This window comes from Copadichromis virginalis, linkage group LG18, assembly GCF_057382275.1.
Source record: "Copadichromis virginalis isolate Kocher_CV1m ecotype Utaka linkage group LG18, C_Virginalis_male_GT1.1, whole genome shotgun sequence".
In the NCBI taxonomy this organism is placed as follows: domain Eukaryota; kingdom Metazoa; phylum Chordata; class Actinopteri; order Cichliformes; family Cichlidae; genus Copadichromis; species Copadichromis virginalis.
Genome location: NC_140635.1, coordinates 23,068,959 through 23,081,626, shown reverse-complemented (window position 1 = coordinate 23,081,626; position 12,668 = coordinate 23,068,959). Strand labels below are relative to the sequence as shown.

General features: G+C 40.7%; 1 protein-coding gene across 2 annotated transcripts; it reads right to left on the bottom strand.

Annotated features, from left to right (window-relative positions):
* Positions 1 to 7,233: 7,233 nt before the first annotated feature.
* LOC146687855 (spindlin-Z-like) lies at positions 7,234 to 12,258 on the bottom strand. 2 transcript variants are annotated; one of them, XM_085439443.1, is made up of 5 exons: positions 12,152 to 12,258; positions 11,487 to 11,528; positions 10,680 to 10,939; positions 8,505 to 8,738; positions 7,234 to 8,132 (listed from the first exon to the last, which is right to left on the bottom strand). In XM_085439443.1, the coding sequence occupies exons 2-5, from the start codon at positions 11,504 to 11,506 to the stop codon at positions 7,927 to 7,929; spliced, it is 720 nt and encodes a 239-aa protein (XP_085295569.1). In that variant the 5' UTR covers positions 11,507 to 11,528; positions 12,152 to 12,258; the 3' UTR covers positions 7,234 to 7,926. The 2 variants fall into 2 exon arrangements, with proteins under 2 accessions (XP_085295569.1, XP_085295570.1); XM_085439444.1 differs by lacking the exon at positions 12,152 to 12,258 and adding an exon at positions 11,654 to 12,088.
* Positions 12,259 to 12,668: the final 410 nt, after the last annotated feature.

The window sequence follows — 12,668 nt, the reverse complement described above, 5'->3', positions numbered from 1 at the left end:
CTGCAAGCTGAACCTTAACACCGTTGTCAGCCACACAAACACTGGAAACCACATCACACATCCACAACAATCAAAGCCGAAACACCAGTGAGTTAAAACTGCCTAACGATCACAACACTCACACATTAAGATTTGAACATTTTCATTTCCATCAGTCTTTAAGCTTGTCAACGAAAGAAAAACACTATTATACAATGAAAAACATTAGCATTTGTACAGTTGTTGAAAAAGAAAATTGCACCTAATCCAGTTTCTTTATTAAAATTAAAAAAACAAATCTGGTCCTTAGCAGGTCTTAAAATTAAGTAAATGCAGGACATATTGTTTCTAATATGTTTCTAAGTTTCTAATTGGCAGTATAATTAGAAAAGGACATACAAAGTATGATTTGTTTGGATGGGTTGCCAGGAGAAAGCCTTTCCTCTCTCTAAAATGAACCTGGCAGCAGACTTAGGTTTGCAAAGTTGTATCCGAACAAAGTCTATTGGACAGATAATACCAAAATGGAAGTATGTGGTCATAATGGACCACGTTTGGAGAAAACTAAACACAGCACAAACATCTCATGCCAAGTGCCAAGCACAGTGGTGGATTGCTGATGATTCGGGTTTGTTTTATAGCCACAGGACCTCTGCACCTTACAGTCACTGAATTGAGCATAAACCCTTCCGCATACCAAAGTATTCTAGAGTCAAATCAAGGAATAGAGGTGCTGCAATGGACTGAAATGTGCACAAACTTTGATTAACTGAAGCAACATTGTATTAAAAAAAAGGTCCAATATGTCATACATAGCTGTTCATTTGAAGTTGTATTAAAAAAATGTTAGAACCTCATGAGGGCTACATTTTTTTCATCATACCCCAAAATGTAAAACTTTAGAATTGAAAGCTGTATTTTCTTTATTATATTCATAAAAAATGCCACTTAATTGGTCACAGTTTTCTGTATTTTCACATAAATTTCTCAAAATTTAAACCGGATTGAGCTTTGTTCCCCTAAGCACACCACTTGAGCTTCGAGGCATGTAATCTCCACAGCCCTCCCCACGACCACTAACTCACCTTTCCAAATTAAGTAAATGTTAATCTCGAGCTCACCGTTCAGATTTAATTTCATTACATCTGTGCTCTCCACCAAAGCCCGGCTCAGGTGAAGTTTATTGCACCGTTTGGGTTTTTAGAATTACGCGCTGACATCAGGCCACAAAATTGCACCGACTCACAGCAAATCAAGCAAAAGCGTTCCCTTAAATAAAAATAGTAGCAGCAATAATACTATTTTCCACCGACATACATCTCCACCCGCCATATGTTTTATTCATATGGTTCTCTAACCTTCACATAATGTAATTTGGCTGCTGGTTTAAGCCGCACCCTTAACAAGGTCTGAAAAAACAGAAAAGAAAAATAAAATCACGTCAATTGGTCTCCACTCGCAGTCGTCACTCGTCATCGTCCCACCTCCCCCTTGTCTTCTCCAGGCAGCAGACGTATATAAACACACTGATCCATCTTCCTCGAGCTTACCCAGTAACATCACGATAACCATTACGTGGCGCTCAGATGGGAGGGCGCACAGGCTCCGATTGTGGCCGATTTCAATAGAAAAGCCAACAGTGAAAGAGGTGCAGCCTCGGCTACTCATCCAGAACACGCTGCACGAATGTTATGTCGGCATCACCTGTTGTTCCCGTCGATGAACGGTGAGTGGATTTCTTAAACCAATGCTTATTAGCTGGGTATTAATTAATGTGCTGTTTGCTATCGTTTATTTAAGCTGCCTGTCTTTTTTTTCTCTCTCTCTCTCCACCTTCAGTTGGAAGGATTGAAAAGCAAATGAGATGATGTGAAATCCTATAAGTCGTAGCTTACAAGGGAAACAAACAAAAGACAAAAAGAAAAAGAAAAAATAGCGACTGCGTTTAAGGGAAATTAAATGACAACCCCTTCCTCCTCTTCCTGCCTCGCCTGAGGGAAAATGTTTATCATGCCGTCATGTTGCCGTGATTTGAGAGGTGGGGGGAAGACAAGTGACCTTACTACACTTCAAAACTGGGATCGCTGGCGATTATATGAGTCAGATATCAGAGGTCTTTTGGCTTTATAACCTCCAGAGAGAAAACTTCGGTGCAGCAACAGGTGGCATGTTTTTCCCGGGCCGGAATCGAGGCGAGATGCTGAGGAAGAGATGGACGTGGGAAAAAAAGAAGAAGAAAAAAAAGTAGGGCGTCATTCAGCACCGAGACACTGGACAGCTCCCACGTCGAGGGCTAATCGTTTCCATTTAGCTGCGATCTGGAAGGAAGAGCAGGTTTATTTGTGGCTTTTAGAGCTAATTTTAAACCGTGTCGGCACATTCGCTGAATATTAACGCAACCTGACGGCGTGCATTCAATTAAGTCGCTGTTTAGAAACTAAATACATGATTATTATTTTTTTAATGGTTTGAACGCCAGGGCAACAAAGAGCAACAGCAAATGAAGTGATTTAGTGCCATGAACATTATTGACAATCTCTTCCAGGGTCTCCTCTGGGTATAAATGGAGGGCTGTCTCCGCTCAGCACTCCTCTTTTCTCTAGTTTGCACTTAAGGAGCCCCCTTTCTCTCCTCCCGTGCTTCCTTCCTCTCACTAACTGTCCCCATCTTCCCATCCCCCTCCTCCACTGACTCCCAGTCTTGTTGCATAGCTACCAGCTCAAAAACATACTGGGGATGCAGGACAATCTGTATGTCTCTCTCTCTCGCTCCTATTCTTCCACCCCAAATATGACCTATTAGAAAGGGGGAAAACACGCACACATACACACAAATCACTGAGTTGATGCCCTGCGTTCACATTTCCATTGAACAGCGTTTATTCTAAGTGCTGTGCTCTTCTCCTCCCTCTCTCTCTGTGCCCCCCACCCACCCTTCTCCTGTCTCCCTCTTTTGAGAGGAGCTGAAAGGTTGGCATTACAACAACAAAGGAAGGATGGAATGTCAACAGGCTTCAGAGAGAAATGGGTTGGGGGGGAAACACAGAGATGGGAAATGCATGTTGTGTTTCTATCTCCGACATCTAAAGTTCGCAACCTACCAGCACGCCACTCGCCGGTGTCCTGCAACACCTGTGACACATGCATGTCCTGAAACCGTCTTCAGCTCTGAAGCCCGTGTCACTAATGGTGCCAAATCAATACCTCATGTTCAACAATTGTAGAGTGAAGGGGAAGTTTTTTAAGCATCTAAAGGCCCCCTCTGTTTCTTTTTCTTCTTTTACAGGCGGAAGCAGGGGATGTGGATGTGACCACAAAAAAAAAAAAAGAGTCGAAGGTGCTGGTGGTGCTGAGTGGAAGACTAGTGATTTTGTTGTGACGCTGATCAAAGAACAACAAGTCCCAGTCTGCCTCTCAGCACAAGCAGTGAACTTCAGTTTCACGTCAATGTGAACCTGCTCTTCAGCTCAGGAGCCGTTCACGTTTCATTGTTGGCACTGTTGATGAAATTTCCTGTTTATTCAGCAGGCAACAATATGAAGCCTGCCCTTTAAACATCACATAAAATGTTCTGATTCACGCTCCGTGTGAAGGAGTTTCGCTGCACAGTAATGTTAATTACCAGCAGAATTGCAATCAAAAGCATCATTTAAGCGAGTGAATCACACACTATAAAAGCCACGTAGGGAAATGCTGTAATAACAATGCTATAAAGCCCTTTGTACAAGAAACAAAATAAAAAAATAAAAAAATTGCCCAGTATTATTTTTCTACGTCTATTTTCGGGCTTGCTCATTCTCGTTGTGCTTTGTTCAAACTGTTTATTGATCATTAATCTGTACACATGGGAATAAATGGCACTTCTTTTATTTACACCGCAAAATAAAACCTGTTTTTTAAAAAAAGATCCTTGTATTTCTGTATTTTGTCACATCAGCACCACTGAACAGGTTGGCTCTCACTCTTTCTCTCACACACACTAAGATCAGAGGAGATCCCTGAGGAATCACTGTGTCCAATTAACTACAGTGTCTTCAGCTGAGACAGAGGAATGAATATAAGCCAATCAATCAACAAGGAGGCTCTAAATCCTTCTGTGAACAGGCTGTTACTTCCTGTAGTTTTTTTTAGTATGTATCAAAGTTGTGAGTGACCCACTGAATAAAATACGAGCTCCTACTTAGTGACCAGACAGTGAATCCACCAGAAGAGGTCGTTACAGTCGTGTAGCCTTGTGTGTGCTTTCTAATGCACTCCAGAGGGTAAAAGCGCCACAAAACCAATTCTAATAGTTATCACACATCAAATATTATAACAAGTGTCGGTAGGCTGACTTGTGAACGTACTCGCAGTTCTTTGGGCCCAGTAGGTCCAAAATAATTATAGAATAAGATTTTTCTTTTCTTTTTTTTGTCTGCCAGTATTTGGTCTGTATATGAGGTGGACTCTGATCCTTTTCTGAGCTTGGATTAATATCAGCAAACAGACCTGAGCAAATGTAAGATATCTACAGTCACTAAGAAAACTGAGAGGCGTGTTCACACAGCACGGAAGACACCAGACCTGCTCTGTGCTCCACTGCACTTTGGTCTTTTTGTCATATTCAGACACATGGGAGAATTGAACTAATGCAGAGGGGAGAAAATAAGAGACAGAGACATAATCAAGTCACACTAATCACAATAACCAGCACACATTATGTAAAATTCTAACATGAGAAGCTGCATACAGTTGCTGAATAAAAGCAGAGAGGGGCAAGAGCAGACAAATCTATACTAAATAAATTGTAAAAACAATTAAGACAAGACAGACATGAAAACGTAGAGACAGACTTATCTTTTTTTGTTGTTGTTGTTCTCTTTACCTGCACGGTTGACCTGAATAATCCCCATCTTTGCCATTCGTTGCTAACAAAGTGCTTATGACAGAAAGGTCAAGCCCACCTAAAATGAATTAAAACTCACTTTATTTGAATCAGATCAGTACAAAGTAAGGACTGCTTAAAATCCAAAGCTGACATGTAACCGTCATGCAGATTACATTCATCTTTGTCTCTGAAACTGAAATTAGTCACCATGTCACCATGCTTTGATAATCTTGACCACAGACAATGCCTTCCACCCTTTTCACTCATAAATGCTTGCAATGGTTTAATTAAAAATGCACCATGGCTGGTCTCCATCACTCTGCACCCTGTAGTCTCCAGATTGGCTGAATCCTGCTTTTTCATATATAAAATCAGGGTCTGGCTTGTGTTGCTAAGCAACACAAAAGAGTCAAGTGCATTTGTTTATTGGGCAATAAGAATGCAGACAAAGTTTCAAGGTTTTTGAGGAAGGTACTGCAATAATGATAAAAGGAAGAAAAAGAATAGATCGGAGGATTCTCTCACAACAGCCTTTCATATAATTCACTGAGTGTATGGATAGTGCTATGCAACCTCATGTAGCTCATTTCAGCCTCTTAATTTTAGGCCCATGATGAAAAAGAAAAATATTTATTAATCTAATGGAAGAGGCAGCTTTCAGCAGCAACTGTGGCTATTTTAAATGCTTTTTAGCTGTATTTCTGGTGTGATCGCTATTGTAGGTTACATGAGACAGAGAAATAAAAAAGTCTGATTCCTACTGATTAAAAAATAACAACAACATTTAAAGGTCTTTCTCGTTGATTGAGCCCATGAACCCCTCAAAAACATCTCACACCTACAGCACAGACAGAAACTGGCACAGCAGCGATACCACGACACTTCATGCTTTCTCATTCTCCTGAGTTAAGACTGAAAGCACTTAGTGCACACTGTAGCAGAGAAAAGTCAGAGTCACGATCTAAGATACTTGAGAGTAATCATTATGTCTAAACAGTAAAAACTGTTGCCAACAACTAAGGCAGATGGTTTCACGAGGAAAGAAAATGGTCAAAAATAGTGATGGATGTGTAAAAGGAAGTGCACAACAGGTGACAAATTGCATTAGACACATTCTCAAGAGCACAGACCTTGCGCAATGCATGTACTCCCTCCTCGTTGTTATTACTATCTGGGCACCAAGCCTGGCGTGATGGTATGCCAACTGTTCCCCGATGTCTGTGCTGGCACCCATCACCACAGAACTGGCACCTCGGAGAGACTCCGGGGGAGGAAGAGTGAGCTACATGTGTGGTCAAGAAGATCAGGGCCCGACGACTGATCAGCAGACACAGAACAATTGTGTCTGGCAATTAAATAAGTGCAAATATTTGTGCAGGGTCTTCTCTAATGCTCTTGTTGTTGGTGGTGATGAAAAATTTACAAGCATGATATACATTTAAGTAACGAAACACAAGCAGCAAAAGATGATTAACTGATAAGTTGTAAGTAATCTTCTAGTCATGTAGTCTTAACAATGTTTGCATTTAAAACATGCAGAAGGGACTGTGTGTGAATGTCTGCTGACAGTTATTCCCAGTATATTCACAGAAAATCAGAGGAAGCTTTAAAAGTCCAATTTATGGGGAAAAAACTAACATTTTTAAGATAAACACTAGGGATTATAATAACATTTAGCTGTAAGATAAATGAATATTTACATTCTATTCATCCTAAATGATCAGCTGTGTAGGTCAATAACTGTTCCCTGATTTCCTGACCTTTAAATAGAAGCTAATTAGGAATTTGGCTCAGGAGAACTAAACTTTATCCACAGATATTTGTTATTTCAGCCACGTGACTCAATGGATAAAGTACAGCTGATTCACCAGTGTGTAGTAGCTACTGAGTCTGTTTTTCCAATAAACAGGATGAGAGTGAACTGTGGGTTAAAGAGAGGCTTCTCCTTATGAATAAAGCTAAAATCTGGCTACCTGCAAAGTCAACCGCTCCATCTATAAGCTCTGGTGTCTCGGGTTATTTAACCAGAGTTTTCATCTCTAAAATCTCAAGTCTGACTTGTTTTATGAGTGAGTAGTGAGTGTTTTCTGTTTGGCTAAACTCATGCATCATGCTCCCTGGACATAAATATTAACAGCGCTCAAGATGAACGTGTTAATAGGAAACATCTGGAAAAGAAAATACAACCAGCTTTGTTGTATGTTCATAAAAATGTCTTTTTTATTTACAGAACAAAACATATTTAGGGTCACAATGAACAGTATTTCATTCATTTTTGGCAACTAATGAAGACTTTCAGTCCAAAATACTAAACATTGTTGGTCGCCAATTTGAACTACATAAATAGTGCGTAGCACAAACACCGTCTCAAACAACTTGACATCAACATCAGTGTTTCTGATATATTTTAATGTAGAAAAACTGACAGTTTGAATGATCAAACGGAACAGAAATATCATACATGGATTTTTCACTTATTCTGTTTTTATATTCACGTGAGACACCAGTCTCATTAATGCTTATACAAGTCAACAGAAATCTGAGTTCACTGCGATGGGAAATCAGCACACATGGTTTTCTATATTCAACAAACTGAGGCCTACCAAGTGACACACATGAAACACAGCAGACACAGTTTTCTTTGTTGTTTTTTGTTTCCTTACCAGCAGCAGAGCCAGATATTCCAGATTCAAATAAATAACACAAGCAGAAAGAGAAAAGAAAAACATTAGTTTGATGTGTTGTATGAACTTTTGTTGAGTTTGGGAGTCGCACCATACAGCAACGCCTACGATTTCACCTGCTGGGCTACACAGCTGATCTCAGATCTGCTTTATTTACACGGAAAAGGACTTTAAGTGCCATATTTTAAGTTCAACTTAAAATTCAGAATCAAAACAAAGATGTGTTGTTATCATAGAATGACGCAGGCCCATATGGGACAAGATGAGAAAAAAAATGGCCTTTTCGGCATGTTGCCTCCCACTGGAGGAAAGCTGAAACCTTTAACACTTTAACAGGTAACGACTTGTTGGGGTAAAACTTGAGCCAACAGCTGAAGATGAAACCAGACAGTCAGTACTAGGTGGTCTTCACCAGGTCGTAGACGTGGATGTGAACATCGTCGTCATACTTTATGTAGTAGACGGTGGGCTTCGCCGGGACCTGGTAGATGACTAAACCCGTCCTCTTCAGACCGTTATCTGTGACGTACTCTACCTGCTTCCCGACGAGGCTCTCTGGCTCCTCACCTGGCTTCCTGTCCGCTGGCAGCAGGTGTTTGTTCTCTGGATGGCAAACAGAAAAACCACATGATGCCGTGCTGGACAGCATTTACTCAGCCACATACGTTTATTTGCAACAGGCTTCCAAGCCTGTTACCTGTCGTTTGAACATGACCTTTAACCCACCACCTGTGCTTGCCACAGTTCATTCATGAATAAATTCCTCTAAAGCAGCAGATCATACTCTCCTAACTAAGCAGAAATTCTGAACAAAATGTTCAGGAGGAGAAGAACGAGCCAGAGATGCTGGAGTGTTTTGCAATGCAGACTATGTAAATTTGTCCTGTTCTCTTCCTCCCACTTTTCCAGGAGGATCGGAAATATAAAACACTGACAGTTCTATGCACACTGACAGCGAAGCTCACATTACCATACCTGACTCCGGCAGGACGTGCAGGTCCCCGTCCTTATAGTCGTCCCACAGCTGGTACATGTAGAGCACCGGGTCCTTCTCGTAGGTGATGTAATACCAGTGGGTCATGATTGGGGCCCGGGACAACACCATGCCTCGCCACTCATTTTTCTCCCCGTCCTCCTTCTCGAACAGATGCTCCACTGCTCGACCCACCAGCTCCTCCGCCCCAGGAGGCACCTTGATCTTATTGTTCACTGTGGAAATGAGAAGACACTTCAATGAGTCCATCAATCCAAAACATTTACAGACCCAAGACGACAGGATAAATGAAAACACTAAAATCTATTTTATATGACATTATAATTCCCCCAATGCTTTATTCTGATGCTGCCAGCTTTACATTTTCAATTAGATAATAAAAGACTATTTCTTAGTAAAGGACGACAAAGATTGTCATCATGTTCAGCCGGGGTGTCAAAAATAAGGCCCCGGGTGCCCAAGATGCCAATCTGGTTCACTGGACGTATTTTTATACGTTTTACAGGTTTTCTTGCAGATAAAGACTCCCCGGTGGGCATTCATAATACACCAAAGTAATTTATTAATGGATAAACAATGAAAAGACAGAAAAAAATGTTCACACTAACAATTGGTGAAATTTCTGTTTTCTCTATGGTCAGATTTCTGTTAATTAACAGAAAGTTTCTGTTTTATATTTATAGGACAGTCTGGGTAATGAGCAACCAGAACTTTTACACAATTATTTCTTACAATTTAAGCCCAGAGTCATGCTCGCAGACTTCTTTCAGCAGCATTTCTTATTTCATGTATAAAAACTGAGATGTACTGCAGAAACTTTACTGTTTTTTTTCTTGTGTTAAAATATCTCAGGGGTTAAATGTGCAGTTATAACATATTAACATCTCACCATGTAAAATAAGGTATCCTGATATAAACCAATAAGCCACTGAAATTTAAATCATTTTATATGCTGGTAAATTATTATGCTGTTTAATACGGTCCTCAAGTAAAAAGAGAGAGGTGTATTTTGTGTAACCAGCAGTAGTTATGTTGCTATTAAATACACAAAGTTCGTCACCACACCTGAGGGTGTGCTATGAATAGAGATTAGCGAGTCATGTAGAGCCTAAAGCCAGAGTTTTCAACATTACAAAGGTGGCTCTTTTTTTTCTTTTTTACCTGACTAGATCACCAGGGTAAATAACGGCTCCTATGCAGAGCCTATGCACAGCTTTACAGACGGTCATCTGCATGCTGTGGCTATGTAATGTCACCAGAGGGCAGTGCCACTAAAACCCACGAGTGGGCTACTCTTGCTCGTGTTCAGGCAGCAAAGAAAAGCACTAAATTATAACACACACACACGGAGCCAGCCGAGTGTTTTTTTTTCAACCAATAAGCCTTCTACAGCTTCATAGCTATGCCCTGCTGGTTTTTTGGAAGGCTGCACACAAACAAGCCTGCATTTAGCAAGGCAAATATCGGTGCAAACAGACAAAAACGTGGCACCATAAAATGTTGAAAGCATACTCTTGGCAGGAGTGGATCATGTAGCTTTCTCCTGTCATAGCAGCACATGTTCTCAGCAACCTGTTACGTTAGAGGTGCACTGAATGATGTATCGTGTTTAAATTAATCAAGTTTAATGGCTCAAATGTGCATCCGCCACATCAGAAACAAAGAGCCTCAGTAAGTGTACGACTGGCAAAATAAATACATGGATTTTAACCATTAAAGGTTTTCTTCCAGTATTCCTCTCTACTCTTTCTTGCTATTTATTTTTAAGCATTCGATGATGCCTATTTCTCTGACTGAAGCAGAAGTGGAGTCAAATGATGCGTCAATCCACACCCTTAGTGAGAATGTGCAATAAACCTCAGAGGGGAAACAATGTTCGTGTCTACCAGCGTGATGCGCATTATCCTCGACTGGGATTTTAGGTTTAATCGAGGCGGCTAATGCACAGCTATGGCAAATTTGCTTCACAGCGTATCCCCTCAGACCTAAATGAGATAAACACCAACACGAGATTCAACAGGGAATCATACAAAAACGTGACATGCAGCGTGATGCACTGCAGACATGACAAAGTTCATTTAAATTTCAATAATTGACTATAAAACATTTAAATTCAAGCAAAGTATCAGTGATTAGAGCTTCATCATGACACTCACCAACTTTCTCTGCCAGGACCTGCAGGTTGGATACCCGGCTGTCTTTGAAGAGCTCGATTCCGTAGACGCAATCAAAGCCGTCATATTTGACCATGTAGAGGGAGGTGTTCACAGACAGGCGCTCCAAAACTGTGCCCTTCCATTTGGTTACGTTGCCCTTCTCCCTCCAGGTGTGCTGAATCCTGCGGCCCAGTAGGTTGTCAGGGTCCGGACTCAGGGTCGACGCCGAGCTCTCACTCAGCTCTCCACTGCTGCGCTTCCTGTAAACAGGAATGGAGCAAGCGCCACGTTAGCATTCATACGTTAGTGCGGGTATGATGAACTTAAGCTGTTCCATCAGTATATTGTTTGCGTTACCTCTAATGACAGAGAGTTCAGTCAACCCAAACAATGAGAACTATCAAAATGTTACATAAACAAATGAGTGTGAAACTATTTTAAATTTAATATTCAAAGCCATCACTTCAAAGTCGAGCTTCAAAGTAAAATCTGCCATGGGCTGTCGTCTTTTACACTACTGAATCTTTAAAGCCTTTAACTTCACAGATATTGTGTGAAAATAATGTAGAGGGTTGGCTGTTGTATCTATACCATAAACAGACAGCAAAAACATTTAAAAAAAAATGAAGTGGCCCATATGCTTTCTTATCAAGATTACAATATGCCAGGTTAATAATTAAAAGCTCCTGCTATGCTGATAAACAAGCTCAAATAACAATATTTGTGTGTGTGTGTGTGTGTGTGTACTGTGTCACATTGTAACAGCAGGGTCAAAGGTGTTAAATCTGACTTGCTTAATGAGCCTACCTGCCCCGTTTCTTTGACATGTTTCCATAAATTCACACAACCCTGTGAGAAACAAGACAAGTCATTTGATGAGTGTAACAGGACCTGATGAAATGTGATCATATAATCAGAATATTTCTGGCAAAGAGGAGCAAACTCAAGTTCCCCGGTAGGTTTACAGCCCTCACCTCAATCAACCACATCCATGCGATCAAGCATTACCGGATGTAAACAACATTACTGCGACAAGCCCGCTACTAACGCTAAGAATGCTAACACGACTACGGGTTACATATTTACAAAGCTAAGTTTTTATGGCTAATAAATGTGTAACTTCGCCGAGGCTAGCTGAATAAACGCCGCCGTTCGGAGTGCCGTCGGAAATGCCAAGCAACAGTGTGTCTAAAATTGGACCACGTAGGTGGTTAACGCCAGGAAATCCCCTCAGTCACCTTTCATTTTTTTAAACGAGAAACATTTGTAAGATTTTGGCTTCTGTATTTCTGCACGTAAGCTAGCTGAACAAAAGGAAATGCATCGCCATGTAAACGCTGATTTCGCACCCTGTCTGCAGCTTCTGGATTACCGGAAAAAATAAGGGCTGAACATGAAAAAATAGCTTATATTACATCTGTGGTCGACTAGTTCACTAGGCGAGAGCCAGCAAAATAAGCTGTTTGCCCTACCTGATCAATAATTTCACGTGTTTGTCTTTGCAGAGCAGATTCCTCCACCTAAAGCAAGACACACGGAAACGAGACGGATTTGCTGACTACAACTACCAAGAGGAACGCATAGCGCGCAAAGGACTATGGGTTTCGTAGTAAACTGTAAATTTTTCCTTTTGATTTTATCCAACTTTACAAACATGCAAGGTTTCCATATTTTTTATGGAAGCCCCTTTCCGCCACTAAAAAAGTATCCATAACTCGAAATTTCGAGTCATATTTGTGGAAATTTGAACTTATTAACTCGAATTTTTTTTAAAGTAGCTCAAAATTTTGACGTTTTAAAGAAAAGAAACTCGAAATTTCGAGTTAGCACTTTTTTTTCTCAAACTTTATTAAAATTACAAAGTGAACAGCCAGTCATTCCAGTTCAGCCTGAACAGTAGACATACAAGGCAAATAAAAGTACAATATACAGTACAATGAAATAAGGACAAATAAATTAAGGGGGGGGGGGGGGGGGGGATGTGACAGA